This window comes from Rhinichthys klamathensis, unplaced genomic scaffold (genome assembly GCF_029890125.1).
Source record: "Rhinichthys klamathensis goyatoka isolate OS25496 unplaced genomic scaffold, OSU_Roscu_1.1 h1tg000054l_1, whole genome shotgun sequence".
Lineage (NCBI taxonomy): Eukaryota > Metazoa > Chordata > Actinopteri > Cypriniformes > Leuciscidae > Rhinichthys > Rhinichthys klamathensis.
The window spans coordinates 1,839,673-1,855,655 of record NW_026606599.1 but is presented as its reverse complement, the minus strand read 5'-3'; the positions used below and the strand labels follow the sequence as shown (position 1 = coordinate 1,855,655).

Genomic DNA, 15,983 nt, shown 5'->3' with positions numbered 1-15,983 from the left:
GCTTGTCATGTATGTTTTCTTGTGCCATGTGCTCTCCTCTCGATTGTTTAGTCCATCCCATCTTGTTACCTGATTATTGGTTAATTTGCCCCACCTGTCCTCCCTCGTTACCTGCTTTGTTTGCTCTCCCTTTTTAATCTCCTTGTGTTTTCAGTCCTGTGCTGGTTCGTCGTCGTATGTACACTGTATGTTTCCCTGCTGTGTGGTCAAAGTCTAGTCTAGTCTTCACCCCTGGGGGTAGTTTTGTTGTCTGTTTTGTTTTATTGTATTATCATTAAATACCCATTGTCCTGCACTTTAGTCCTCGCTACTTCCAACAACACAAATCCTAACATCTTTTGAATGAATGATTCAATGACAAGTACATTTTTTTAACAGTCACTTGTCTCCACCTACTGGTGTATCAATGTAATCGATACAATCTTTATTTGAAGCATCAAGTTACTTTCAAAAGTTGATTTGTTATATTTTCTTCACTTCTGTTTGAGATGGGGGAACTGGTTGTCTCCCTCGGTTGCAAGGTTTGAACATTGTGGGGTTAAAGTGTGAACCGTTTAACGGGGTACCAGGAAATGCTCCCTCGTGAGGTTTATTTATTTATTTATTATTTATTTTTGCAAAATAGCCCACACATGCAAAGTTGGTTGATAACAATCGTTTGTTTACAAAGTGCCATGGGAAGTCAAACTATCATTGCTTAAAGGGGTCATTTAATGGTACATGCACTTTTTCAAGTTGATTGTACTGAAATGTGTGTTGGCAGTGCCTGTACACAACCACCATATAATGATAAAAATCTATCTAGTGTTTTCCCCTGTCTCAAATCGAGCCGTTCGACTGTGTGACGTCACTAAATCGGACGCCCCTCCCACGATTGTTGATTGACAGCAGCGTTTCAACACACCCCCGCCCTGAGCGAGCTGTCATCATAGTCCGCCATTGTTGATTCACTGGAGCAGAATGGCTCTAAGCGATTGTGGTGTTCTGTTCTTGGGTGTAATAACGAACACAGCGGTCATTTTAATGTTCCTAAATTCGAACCGCTGAAGACGCAGTGGCTGAGTTTGTTTTCGAAGGGAATATTCCCCACGAGCAACGTCAATGCTTTCATGTTTGCGCGAATCATTTCTCAGCAGACTGCTTTATAAACGAGGGTCAGTATAAAGCTGGATTTGCTAAGAAGCTGCTCCTGAAAAAAGAATCGGTACCAACTATTCATGTCCCTGCTGCACCTCCAGAAGAAGTGAGTGTAAAGTTTTATTAACCTTTATATTAATCTTTGCAAATCGCTTGCACACTTCATGATGAATGCGCCTAAGGTTTACACTCAGGGTACATTACGGCATGTTTTCTATGTACGACGTTCTCAATATAATTCATAATTGTGTGATTACAAACTGAGTACATATACATCAGCAAACAAATAGCGTTCGTACATCTCACTAAGTTACTCTAACGTTACCCTGCCAGTACATACAAAGTGACATTATGTTACCCAACCATTCAGAAACGTCCTGTTCGAGCCTTAATTGTCGAACTTCTTTGCCGCCGTCATCTTGTTCCGGGTGCGACTCCGGTTCAAACTGATACGGTTGCACAGATGTGTCCTCAGAGACTCCCGCTGCCATTCTCTCTCCAAAATATACCCTCAACTGTTGTCAAGGCAACACTCCACATGCATTGTGTCAAAACGCACAGAACAGGGGGGCGGAGTCAGCGAAGCTCATTATCATTTAAAGAAACGGTGTGCTGAAAACAGAGCTGTTTTTGACCAGGTAAAATGAGTGTTTTCTTACAATACTAATGAGAATTTTTAATTAAAGTATATTACAAACTTTTCATTTAGACCCTAAAGAATCAAATTAACTTGTGTGAAAATGGCATTATATGACCCCTTTAAAACTTTCTTATACTGAACAGGTTAGTAACATCTTTTATTTTCCCAATAGGCATATCTGTCATATTAGCAGAACACATTTTACCTATGAGGAAAGCCAACTGTTTAGAGAATAATTCAAGAAGGTCCATACTTTAAAGCTGATGGTGATGGTGGCTGGTGGCTTAAAAATTTAGTAGCCAAATTGGATCAATACTGATCATCATACTTTGCCTTATATTACCCTGGCTGGCACTAAGGGACAAAATAGTCACACTGCTATGATGAGAGGCTGTGTTTCCCACTGAAATATATAGCCAGTGAAAAATATTTGAAGACAAATTGTAATGTAAAGTTCCACTGAAGGCGAGTCCGAGATGAACCCTAATGCATGTATGTTTTATTATTACAAAAACATAAACAGAATACAAAATAAGCAGGGGCCTGTTTCAGAAAGGAGGTTAAGTGAAAACTCTGAGTATGTTAACCCTGAAATGAGGGAAACTCTGGGTTTTCCGTTTCAGAGTGGGAGGTATGTCAAATCTGAGAAAACAGAGTCAGTTACCATGGTAACTTACTCTGTGAACCTAACCTGGGGTGCGTTTCCCGAAAGCATCGTTAGCCAACTATGGTCGCAAGTTGGTCGCAATTCCCATTGAACTCTATTGGTAACGACGGAACTTGCGACCATAGTTGGCTAACGATGCTTCCGGGAAACGCACCCCTGGTCGGGAGCAGGTTTTCTTCGGTAAACCTAGAGTTTTTCTTATGTAGTAAATGCATCTTGATTTAAGAATCTTTAATTATTTTGACTTGAAACAACAAGACAAAAATGCTAAGTAAGAAAAGCATTTTTTTTGCAGTGCAGTTCATTCATTCATTGCACATTTTTCTATATGAGATGCAGAGCACATTAGTAAGGCCACTGTATCAGAGCGGGAAGGAAAGTGCATCGCTCTCACACTCTTTCTGAGAGTTTTTGTGCCGTTTCCTGAACACAAACCCGTGAGATCCATCAAAGAGGAGTTTCACAGCGTTGCGGGACAGTGGTGGAGAAATCGGTTTAAATAAGGTAATCTGATAAATGACGTTCACTTGATAACATCTTGCTGTGTCCTCTGAAAGTAACCTAATAATTGGAATTTCCTTTAGGATTTCCATTGTGGTTGGATGCAGTGATGACAGACGTGTTCCCGTCATCGCTCCTGCCGAATACACTATACAACTTTTAACACACTTTAAAATAATTGTATTTTTTGTATATTTTAGAAAAATATATTTTAGAAACAAATACTTGAAGTGAAAATTCAGTTTATTTTTTAAAAGTGTATTTATTTGCACTTTATTAAAAATATATTTTAAGTATATTTTAACAGTGTGATGGAAATGATCATTGTAAGAATGCATTGAAAGTATACTTTCAAAACACATTATAGTATACATAAGTATTTTGTACAAAGTAGCCTGTAGCTATTGGTCTAATAATGTAGGCTACATTTGTTATGGAAGACAAAGTGTGCAATTTGTAGTATTTGGAATTAGACAAAGGTAGGCTATTAATGAGCCTATACTTTTTACTCAAATATATTTACATTTACATTAAGTCATTTACCAGACGCTTTTGTCCAAAGCAACTTAGCCTACAAATGATGAGGACTAAAGCAAGCGAGTCATCGTGAAGAGGCATGAACAACACAAATGTTCAAAATACAATGCTCAGAGTTGCATAAGCCAGAGAAGAGAGGATTTAAGGATAAGGAAAGATTATTATTATTTATTATTTTTTTATTAGGTTAAGTGCTCACGGAAGAGATAGAGTGGGCAAGTGCGTTGACGTGCTTCGGGAGACCCGAGTTCGATTCCCGGCTCCTGGACCTTTCCCGATCCCGTCCCTCCTCTCCAGAGCCGGACAGTAACGGAGTACATTTACTCGAGTACAGTACTTAAGTACAATTTTGAGGGATCTGTACTTTACTCGAGTATCATTTTTGGGGAGTACTCATGACTTTACTCAAGTACATTTGAGAGGCAAATATTGTACTCTTTACTCCAATACATTTCTATCCATAACCGTGAGTACCCGAGTAAAAAAAAAAAAAAGTGGGAAAAAAGAAGAAAAATCTCGGAAACCCTCAATTTGTTGTTTCCCTCTCAAACGTGATTGGATTGTGCAGGCGCCACTGATTGGGACAGCCTATCAGCAATCACTTTCAGCTTTCCGCCAAAGTCAACCCCATGGTCAGATTTTATATTACACATTAATGGAAGCCAAGCATTTGGTTTGATGTTTTTGAGTATGTGGTGTGTTTAACACAGTCAGGTTCAAATGTGGCAGTGGCGTAGCCACGAGGGATTTCTGATTTCTTAAAAAAAAACTTTAGGAGGCAAAATATATTTTTACTGATTATGTGAATTACACTGCGCAAACCAAAGTAGGCTACTACCCAGCGAATGAAGAAGGGTTGGCGCTCAGTCTCCACAGTACATAAAATATTAATTTTGTTTTATTTTATTTTTCGGGTTTGCATTTATGAGGAAAAAACAATGTTATGGACGTGTTCTCCGTTACGGACGTGAGCGCTCTGAAAGCGGCATAAAAAATGCTTTAAAACTTTCACAGAGACATCAAACAGAAAACACAAAACCTTTCTTTAACCTGAATTTCGTTTTGCATTAATTCTATCTTAATTTTAATCAATGTTTCATCAACCAATTGCCTGGGTTTAATAAATAAGAAGTAAATAGCAGATGATAGATAAGAAACGGAGGCGCCGGCACGTGAACTGGATCTCGTCTTATAAATGAATCGAAACTCAGTGTATAAGGTAACCTACTTGCCTCTCACAGATATGTCTACTTTTAAACAGAAAAATTCAAAACGAAAGAAAACAGACTGCTCTCTGCTTATGTAATCCGTATGAAATGTGCATTTCTCTCTGGCGCGTTCACTACTGAAGATCGCGAGTCAGCATAGTCAACTTCATCTAGCCGACACTGACAAAGAAAACACTTGTTTATTAACAAGAGTTTATTAATAAACAATAAAAATATCTCCTTATATATATATATATTTTACATATTCATAATCATTCCTTTTGCCGGTTCTTTGTGACAGCTTTTAGGTGCTTTATTGGCAGCGCCACCCTTACATGTGGTGTGTGTGTGTGTGTGTGTGTTGTCCCCGCATTTAAAGATGGGACCCCCAAAAAATGTAATTAAATTAAATAAAGCAACATGGTAAAAAGATGAAAATGACTTGATTTTACTTTCAATTCCTTTTACATTCTCCAAGGTATTAACATTAACATTTTTCATAACTCCATGCAGGACGTTTCTGTGCATAAATGTAAGCACTGTGGCAGTAGTAATGCAATATTTAGAAAATCTACTCTTGTACTCTTGATACTCAAGTACTTTTAAAAACAAGTACTTTAGTACTTTTACTTAAGTAGACATCTGAATGTAGTACTTTTACTTGTACTTGAGTAAAATTTAACAAGGGGTATCTGTACTTTTACTCAAGTAACAAAGCTCTGTACTCTGTCCGCCTCTGCTCCTCTCCCACCTCACTTCCTGTCTAGCTACTGTCCGATCCTAATAACAGGCCAAAACGCCAAATACATAATAAAAATATATAAATACACTTATGGTATTGTGTTTCGAAGCCACTCGTAATGCATTTGTAATGTACTTGTAACACAAATAAAGTAGGCTACACTTTAATATCACTAATCAAGCATGTAATCAGTCCCTACACAGGCATATACTTGAATTTAGTACACAAAAGTACACTAAAAATGATGCTTTACTACAATTTAACTAAAATATACTTAGTACAAAATTAGTTTCAAAATAGCACACTTCAAGTTAACTATCATTAACACACTTGAAGTATACTGATAATTAGTCTGGCTGCAAGTTTACTTAGCTTTTTTTTTTTTTTGAAAACGCAGCAAATTGTTGAAAAATACTAACCTCTGTAAACAGACAAATGACATCCCTGCTTTAATGAGTCATTTGAATGCATAAAAACCTTGACACAAACAATTATATGAATAGAATTTTATTTTGTCTTTATTTTCTTTCTGTTTTTAAAGCACTTTGAGATGTTTATTATTATTGAGACAATAATATTTTATTTTAGTTTTGGTCATTCAGAAGAATATTGAACATACAACAACAGGATGAGGTTCAGATAATTGACCGCTGGGGTGTTGAAGTTGACCCACTGTGATGTGATGAATGAAACTGCAGCACAGTGTGTGTGTGTGTGTGTGTGTGTGTGTGTGCTGTCTAGCTCCCCCTGTAGGTGCTGTACGAGTATCTGCTCACCAGCAGCGGCACATGAACGCTGTGATCAGCAGTGCTTACAGTGAAGACGATCTGCATCAAGAAGAAGAAACACATTAGCATTCAGACTCTGTAAATACAGTCAGTTCACCATTAGCCTTTCCTACAAACCTCAACATAAGGGTAAAAGCTGGACTGTCCCAAACTCTCCCAGTACTGGCCCGTCTCGAAGCGCATCTTGTACATCCCTGGAGTGAAGGCGTCGCTGGTTATCAGTCCCGGACAGCGTCCGTCCTCATCCGTGTTTCTGGAGAAATCAGTGACAACATCATGACAGATTTATTTTCCAGGGTTTTGATTTTAAACCTCTCCAAGTTTGACCCAAACAAATTTGGACAGTTTCGATGGCAACAGTTTTCAGAACACTGTTACAATAATTTAAACATTTTTTTTGGACAGAGCGAAGACTTGACACAAGTGATGTCTACAGAGCTGAGTATTAGCATTAGCATGCTAGATAGGGTGACCAGACACCCCTGTTTACTGAGGACAATCCTGCGTTTTGTTGTCCTGTCCCGACTGAACTTGTCCCTTTTCCTGGAAATATCTCTGTTTTACAGCACGCTCAAAATACCCAGCAAAAAAATTTTAATAACATTTTTAATTACTGTATACAGTATATTCATAGTATTTTAATTACTGTATACAGTATATTCATAGTATTTTAATTACTGTATACAGTATATTCATAGTAATTAAAATGTTAAATACAATTAGACTATTTCTTAAAAGTGGTTTTATTTATATATTCTAATTTATTTTTGCAGAATGCTTTTGAATATAGTGAACATATTGTTTTAGAATATACTGTTTTGGTCTGTTTGCTATTTGCAGTGGTTATTATTTACTATTTGTCACAGTGTAATTTTTAGTAAAACCTAGTCGGCATGCAAGACTGTACACGACTCTAATAAACATACAAATGTACTAAATATTGGATACAACAGTCCATTATAATGAGACTAAATAATTCATACTGATCATTTTAAGTATATTTATTGTCATTTTGGATGAATTTTTTCACTGAGCTTGTCGCTACACATTCTGAGATTGCTTTCTCTGTGTAAGATACAGGCAATGCTTTATTATTACTAACGTTTATTTTATTCTTATAAATTGTCCAAAAGAATTAGACATTTGCAGCAGTTTTGGAATCGGGAGCCAAAACAAAGTTGTATTAATTGTATGAATGCTCACTGGCTGTTTTAAAGGTGAAGTGTAATTTCGGCGCCATAATATCACCAAACAGAATTGCCACAAATACTATTTTCAAACAGGTTTTCCAACCCCCCCTCCCCCTTCTGCCATTGGTTGCCCAACAGATAGTCCCGCCCCAAACTCACATGACTGGTTGAGCCAGTGTTTCTGCGTCAGGGAGATGTTCAAACACTCAAACACAGCCAAAGAGGGCATGTGTGGACTCACCCGACGGCCACGAGGCTCCAGACGGTCATGCGGGGGTCCAGGCGGTGTAGACTGAGGGCCATCCGCGCCGCTGGGACCCCGTCCCCGGTGTTCAGCACATGTGTAGTGAGGGGACCTTTCACCGAACCCATCGCTCTCAACCCTACAACACACAGGAGATCACCCCGTCCTGAGACCGCTTAAACCTGAGACCATGTACGGGCAACTTCCACATCTGTACCTGGAGATGTTAAACATGAAGCACATTTAAAATGACTCGACTCACTGCTTTCTACATCAGCCTTTTCTAACAGAATTACTGAAGATATTAAGATCTTACCTGTTATGAAGTCCGTGTCATCTGGCTGTGTGTCGCCGGTTATATGAGGAGGATCTGGACACTGTTTGATTAGTTTCAATGAGTTAATCAACAAAACAAACCAGCTTAAGCACACATGCAGGGTTAATATTTAAGCAGACCTGTCTTAAAAAGTTCCAGTGTCACAAACCTTTAGACTATAAAGTGCTACAAAACAAAGACAAGATATCTGAATACAATCCTACCTTGAAGTCGTTTACATACACAAGAGTGGTGGAAGAGCCAGTGGAAATCCTGTTAGGGCAGGTGGACTTTGACCTCTGGTAACTTGTTTGGTTTGGTTCTTTAGATGAGTGGAAAAACATGAAGGTAAAAGAGTAGCAATACTCGAGAGCACGTAGATGTGAATTTGAGAACTGTACAATAAATATTTGTACTTGTATGTGAACATTTACACTCACAGCTCCGATGTGAAAACCTGTTATATAAAAATCTGAAGTTGACATTTGCACTCGCAGATAATAGTCACAAACCTGTATTCTGGATATGAAGCTGCAGACAAGCAGTCACAAATGTGTAAAATCCCATGCACAGAAATACAATGACACGCACAAACATGTAATATATATTTGCATTTATTCGTACATTCACATTCGCAATACAACCTCAATTTGGCACTTGCAACTTCTCAAATCTGTCACTGCAAATTCAAATTTCGCGATAATATCATTTATTTCTTTTAATATCAGTCTAATGCATTAAGGCATGTTAGCGTTTCAGAACATCCACCAGGAGGCGGGTTTCGTGACATCATCGCGTACAAGAAGTCCCAAATGCAAATATATATTACATGTTTGTGACTGTCATTGTATTTCTGTGAATGGCATTTTACACATTTGTGACTGCTTGTCTGCAGCTTCATATCCAGAATACAGGTTTGTGACTATTACGAGTGCAAATTTCAACTTCAGATTTTTATTTCACAGGTTTTCACATCAGAGCTGTGAGTGTAAATGTTCACATACAAGTACGAATATATTTATTCACATCTACGTGCTCTCGAGTATTGCTACTCTTTTACCTTCATATTAAAGTGTCATGAAGATTGAACTTCTCTCCTCTGCTAGACTGCCTTCGGGTTCAAAACCATGATGATTGTGCAGATACTGGCTTTGGAAATTATATTCAGGCTGCATACTATACATGAATGTATTTTTATTTCTGTTGGTGAATACATTCAGAATTGTGTGATACAAACCAATGTAGCATTCCCATTATATTCTACATAATCACAGATATATATTACGAAAGATACACAAGCATGCAGCGGGAAACCGCTTTACCACGCCTTATTTCAAAGAACGGTTTTGATAAGTGCTACATTATTACATGAAAAAAATGACATATGCTGATCATAAATCTAGTCATGAAACTAAATTGGCCAGACTGATTGATGAGCCGATAGTAAATGACATTTGGGTTCAAATAAGTGTTTTAAATACATCTCATTTTAAATCTTAAATCTCACATACATTTAATAAATATAAGTAATTTAATTAATTTGTATATCTCAGGGTCATGTATGGGGTTATCAGTTGATATAGATTTATTTAGATATCGTTATTGGCATCAGCCGTTTAATAACCCATATCAGTGACCCATAACTATTGTGTACATATCGTAAAATTATGTATGTAGGATATTTGCAATAACATGGTGTGTCTGTGTTTCAATATTATCGTATCGGTACTTTACTGATTGAAATCTTGGAAAAACACCATGTGGTTAAAATAAGTCATAAAATCATCAGCAGCGTTTGACAACCAAATGCAGCAGTTGAGTTTGTTTCGACAGATCATCCTGAACTGGATTCAAACCAGATTCAAACACTTCAAGCTGAAATCAATGATCCTGAATGAGTGTTTCAGCATCAGTCCATCACTGAACTCCTGAACTCATAGATACAAGCTGATATCTTCAGCTCTGCGCTCATGTTTAGTTTACAAGATGAAGCTGTCGGCGGATCAGTGGAAATTATCCAAACATCGCTCCTCGTTTTTAATGGTCCTTTTCTTTACTCCATCACTGATTCATCCTGTGGCTTTTCCCAAATAACTTGGCGTGTCTGTGAGAAAGAGCAACAGAGCACTTAGAATCAGTTTCATACAGTTTATTTAAACTTTAAAACCAATAGTTACAGGTTTTACTTTACCTGAAGTCTTTACATGTAGAACAAATCTGGTTCATAGTCATTAACCTAACAAACACACGCATGGATACATGTTAAACAAAAACTCTTAAATTGCTATGATATTATATCATTATTGTATAACCTGAAATATTGTAGGAAGATGTTTTAGTCCAAAAAATAAGTTTGTTCGCTCACAATAACTTAAATTTACCAAGGTAACATTAAAACGGCATTATTACTACAGATATTGTTACTAGGCGAGTCTCAAGAAACCTGGGCACGTTCTTGACAGGTTTTGACTCAACTACTGTAAAATCATAATAAATGAATATAAAATCTCCTTCAGGAAATATAAGAAGCTTCACAATCTCAAGAATTTTTAATTTAACTATTTTAACAGCAGCCACAATATCTGTAAAAATGTAACCTAGGGTTCCTGAGAAGGGGACAAGACTCCTCAGAGTAACCGGTGTTTACACGCGACAATTGTATTGGCCGGCAATAGCCTATGTCGTCACTACCAGTGCGACCGTGAGTATAAGAGAGCGCCTGAGGAACACATCATCCTCTTGTTGTCTAAAGGAGATGTGGCAGGCACCCCGAAAGCATTAGCCTGTATTTCTTTATTAATAGCCTACTGTATTAGTGACAGTTTAGCCATAATTATTGGCTTATTCTGGTCAATAACCTTAAATATCACTCAATAAGTGCCATAATTGATGAGGATGTAACTTTCACTTTAGAGCACTTTAGGTCAAATTGTCTTTATTACACTATTTTAGCAATTTACGTAATTACACGTAGGCTAACTTGCAAGTATGGACGTACAGAAAAAAATCTATTTTTCGCGGGGGGGGGGGGGGGGGGGGCTGGGGGGGGGGCAGAAGCGGGACAAAACATGAATGTTGCGAAGGTAACATATTCTTGCGGGAGCGGGACAGAATTCTGCGGGAGGTCTCTACACTGAAGTAGCTCTGGGGGACTCTACATGATGACCCTCTAAAACAAGGGGAGAACTGACAGTTTGTCAAGGAGGCCTATAGAAAGTCTCTCTACTTGAAATAAATATGTTGGCCCCGGCAGACCCCCTGTTAACTACGGTAGCCCCTGGGGGCGAAGCACTCGGCATCCCAACCCTCTAAACGAGGGGAGCGCTACACAGACTTGGCCCAAAAAACAGTTTGTCCATCACTAGACAATCCTGTTATATTAGCTCTAATGGAGTGGGTATTGATTGAGAGTGTTGAACAGTACAAGTATTCGGGTACTGTCTTGGATAACAAATTGTCTTTTTCTCCAAATACTGAAGCTTTGTGTAAGAGGGGGCAGCAAAGATCGTATTACTTGCGGAAACTAAGGTCATTTAACGTGGATAAAACATTGATGTGTATGTTCTACATATACTATATTGAGTCGCTGTTATCTTTTTCACTGTTGCACAGGTTTATTTCTCTAAATGTGAAAAACAAGAATTGTCTTGAGAGGATTGTAAACCAGGGAAGTAAAATAACGGGGAGGAAAATGGTCAAATGGACTGCATTTATATAGCGCTTTCACAGACCCAATGGCCACCAAAGCGCTTTACATTTGCCTCACATTCACCCATTCACTCACTCATTCATACACCAACGGCGGTGTCTGCCATACAAGGCGCCATCCAGCTCGTCGGGAGCAGCTGGGGTTAGGTGTCTTGCTCATGGACACCTCGACACTTGGTCAGGTGGAACCAGGGATTGAACCACCAACCTTTCGGCTCGCAGACAACCTACATGAACCACTGAGCCACTGCCGCCCCTAGCGGCACAGTCATGGTGATGCTGAGGAAGAGGACAGAGGAAGCTGATGACTGTGGCCCAGCTATATCACAGATAGGTTTTGGGTAAAGCCCAGAGCATAATGTTAGATGATTCCCACACTATGTATCACAAGTTTTCTGGTATTCGGTATAGAACTCCTATTAGTAAAACAAATCGGTTTAGACATTCATTTATCCCCTCTGCTGTAAAGTTCTTAAATTTAAGGTTAATACATTTTAGAAAGGAAATTTTGTTTTTTTCTTCCCTTGTATTGCGTGTATGTGTTTTCTGATGTGACATGCTTGTATGCTGCAACCAAATTGCCTTCAGGAAATTAATAAAGATTAACTGAACTGAGAGAGCAAGGCACTCTGCATACTGAACCTCTTAATGAGGGGAGTACCAAACTTGACTCTCTAGAACAAGAGGAGGCCTAACTAGGTATTATACTAGGGGCAACCCTGCCAAGGGTCCCGGAGAATCATACCACTGGACATAGCTATCTAGACAGAGCTCAGGGATTGCAGACTTCTGCAGAAAGACTCTCTAAACAAGAGGAGGTAATACATCCTCATACCAGGGCTGCTTAACGAGGAGGCTCACAGAGAGCCATTTCACTTGATATTGCCCACATTAGGAGAGCAGAGGCCTTTCCCAAAGAAAGCCAGGCCGTTCGAATTCACTGTCCCAGTGGTTAGCTCAAGTGAGTGCAGACTTCAACTGAACGACTCTCAATAGATGACCGAAAGCCTAACAACACTCTGCTTTTTAAAAAAGCAGCCAAGGCTAGTTTAAAGAAAGAGCTCTAGATTGTGGAGGCCTTAACCTGATAATTCTCTAGAATGAGAGGAGGCCTGACGACACGACTGTAAGGAAGCCGTCCTATCAGGTCTTACTGAAAGCCGTTCCACTTGGAACATCATATTAGTAGTAGAAGAGTGAAAACCTCATAGAACAACTCTCCAGAACGAGATCCTCCTCTAATCACTCCATATCCTAAAAACATTTTATCGAGGAGGCTCACAGAAAGCCTTGCCACTCGAAACAGCAGGGCTCAGAGGAGAGAACCCAAACAGGATCGATCCGCAGTCATGGAGGCACAAGTGAAGGAGATCTAATGAGCGGCAAAACGTGAGAGGTGCCCTAGTTAATTCCAATGCCTAACCATACGGAGAACTAGAGAGCGAAGGTCTCAGCATGATGACCCTCTAAAGGAATGCTCAATCCAAATAACTTATCAAGAGAGGCTTTCGCACCGGAGGAACCTTTTCATAGTTCCTAGAACTATTGGCAGAAGTACCTGGATTTTGGCGTTTTCGCACCGCAGGAGCTAGGAACGATTTTAGTTCTAGGAAATCCTTTTGGAGGAACTAATTTAGCACCTACTTCAGAGTCGGGTCTAAAGTGTTCGTTGATTGGCCAAACGTATGTGAAACACCAGCACCCGCCATTTAAAAAAAAGCTGTGTAAACACATATTATAGCCTATATATTTACTTCAGAAACTAACTCTACGAACATAGAAAACAGTGATAGATGTGCCTCTTAACCTTTACGCTGAGGGGAAAATGCATCGCAACTGTGAGGGGACCAAGCGAAACATGATTATGTATTTCTACTTAGCAACACTGGACATCAACCATATGGCATACGCTAATAACTTTTCATATTCACGGTCTACTTTCTATGTATAACAGTTCTATCTAATAACGTATTCATATCATAAAGTATTGAATACGGAGAATGCGAGTGCTGTGAGCTCAGGCTCTGGTGTTCTCAGCGCCGTCAACATAAAAGTCACAACAACACGGCTTACGTCACTTCAGAGTTCCTACTGGCGGTGCAAATGCAACCAGGAAAATGTTCCTAAGGGAACTATTAGTTCTCGGGGAACCACCCTGGTAGCTAGTTCCTAGAACTAAACTCCTAGAACTACATGGTCCGAAAGCCCCTAAAGAGGCCCTAAGAAAGCAACTCACTTGATTTTACAAAGAACAGAGCTCTTAGGGAGCGAGTACTCAGTATAACGACCATGCGTACGAGGGGAGTACTAATAACGCTCAACTATGATCATGCTGGTGAAGGCACTTTTTTTTCTTAGAAAGCCATTCGCCTGATAATAGAGCTCTTAGGGAGCGGGGTACTCAGTATGAAGACCCTCTGACGGGAGTACTACCAATGCTTGACTAAATGAGATTGTCAAAAATGCTTAGCAAAAGCCATTCAACTTAACTTAATCAGGAAGGGTAGTTTCATCATGCTTTGTCAGGGAGGCCCCTAGTGGCTAACCTGACAAAAACCATAACATCAATACCATTACATTAAGGAGGCTCAGCAAGAGCCTTAGAACTTAATGCTAAATAACTCAAGAGGAGAAATGCCGCCAGAAGAAGGCAGAAAAATCCTCAACTCTGGATAAGAAATCATACGCTCACTTTAAAGACATGAGCCGAACCATCAGAAGGCAGATCTTATGTTTGCCAAATCCATCAGTAGCACCTCAATGCAGTACATGAGATCCACGGGGAGGAGTCGGATCAAGATCCAAGGGGTGGAGATGGGTAGGATTAGGGGTGGGTTTAGGGATTAGGGGTGGGTTTAGGGATCAGGGGGCGGAGATGGGTAGGTTTAGGTATATGTAAGGTAGGAGGAGTTGGATCTGGATCCGACTCCTCCCCGTGGATTTCATGTACTGCATTGAGAACCATCTCAAATCCATCGGCAGTTCAGCCCCATGGAGTACACAGCATAGCGACCCTTTAAAATGAGGGAAATACAAACAACACTCAACCATAACTAAACTTGTCAAAAAGGCTCACAAAAAGCCATTCAACTTCAACATCTGCCTCAAGACATAGTACAACCTTCACCTGTGTGTGGACAGCAGATTGGGGTGGATTTATTAATAACATCTGCCTCATCTCACTCTGTATCCGATTCCTCAGAATTAGACATTTCACCTTAATCAGAGCTAGCAAGAAGAGCCCAAAAAAGAAAGGACTTCCCATCAGACTCCTCCCATACTCAACCTACAAACCCTGTGATCAATCCCGCCTTGATGCTATACCGGCCCCGGGACCCGGAACACAGGGTGCAGATGCTCACCTCTCACTAAAGAGAGAGTCAAGCATAGCGACCGCACCACACAGCATAACTCCCTCCAGAGCTGCACACTCCGTTCAAACGCTAGATTCTGATCTCTGTAACGAGACACGAGCGAGAACAGAGTCTACTGCCATGAAAGCATCGCTACAAGAATTTTTCAACTCTCTCCAGAGCTAAACGTGCTCATACAAACGCTGATATGGGTGGAGCTTCTCACCGCGACCGCATTACAAAGCAGACATTCAACTCCCTTGCGAGCCGGAAACGCTCTGTTCAACACTAGACTCTTATCGCTCTAATTAGAAAACAAGTGAGAACAGAGTCTGCTGCCATGAATGCATCGCTAAGAGTGCCTGTATCTCCCTCAAGAGCTGTATGCACTCGTGCAAACGATGACTACTATCCCTCAGGAGAGAAAAAAGAAGCACAAAGCTTTTTACCAGTCTCTTTCATGTGAGCATATCCAGCTTGAGGAGTCAAACGCGCTTCACCCGTGGCGTTTCTGTCTGATACGTGCATACAGACAAACGGCTCCTGAAGACAAAGAAGAGGATGACGTGTTCCTCAGGTGCCCTTTTGTACTCTTGTACTGGTAGTGACATCATAGGCTGTTGCGAACCAATACAATTGTCGCATTTAGATGCGTGCTTCAGACACCGGTCAAGCTGTGTGAGTTCCCATTCAAAAGGGAAATGCAGTTTTAATTTATGGGTAAAATCCATTTAATCACATTGTTCCTCTGTGTGTGTGTGTGTGTATGTGTGGGCATGTTTAGCTACAGTGGGGGAAATAACTATTTGATGCTGATTTTGCTGATTTTGTAAGTTCGCCCACTTACAAAGAAATGAAGGGTCTATCATTTTTATGGTAGGTTCATTTTAACGGATAGAGACAGAATATCAACCAAAACATCCAGAAAAAAACACATTATATAAAGGTTATA

The 15,983-nt window shown here is 39.8% G+C and overlaps 2 protein-coding genes across 2 annotated transcripts in view; both read right to left on the bottom strand.

The window, feature by feature from the left end:
- Positions 1-5,985: 5,985 nt before the first annotated feature.
- On the bottom strand, positions 5,986-8,225 carry urahb (urate (5-hydroxyiso-) hydrolase b). The gene is made up of 5 exons (XM_056248321.1): positions 8,195-8,225; positions 7,971-8,031; positions 7,652-7,793; positions 6,338-6,473; positions 5,986-6,259 (listed from the first exon to the last, which is right to left on the bottom strand). Exons 3-5 carry the CDS (start codon positions 7,780-7,782, stop codon positions 6,170-6,172), a joined length of 357 nt encoding a protein of 118 aa, XP_056104296.1. The 5' UTR covers positions 7,783-7,793; positions 7,971-8,031; positions 8,195-8,225; the 3' UTR covers positions 5,986-6,169.
- Positions 8,226-9,931: 1,706 nt separating this feature from the next.
- si:dkey-234i14.2 (RNA-binding Raly-like protein) overlaps positions 9,932-15,983 on the bottom strand; it is a 34,627-nt gene continuing 28,575 nt past the window's right edge. Inside the window, exons 6-7 of the mRNA XM_056248320.1 lie at positions 10,162-10,206; positions 9,932-10,074 (exon numbers count right to left, since the gene is read on the bottom strand). Of these exons, the coding sequence (XP_056104295.1) occupies positions 10,171-10,206 (36 nt within the window). The 3' untranslated portion in view covers positions 9,932-10,074; positions 10,162-10,170. The remainder of the gene's footprint in view (positions 10,075-10,161; positions 10,207-15,983) is intronic.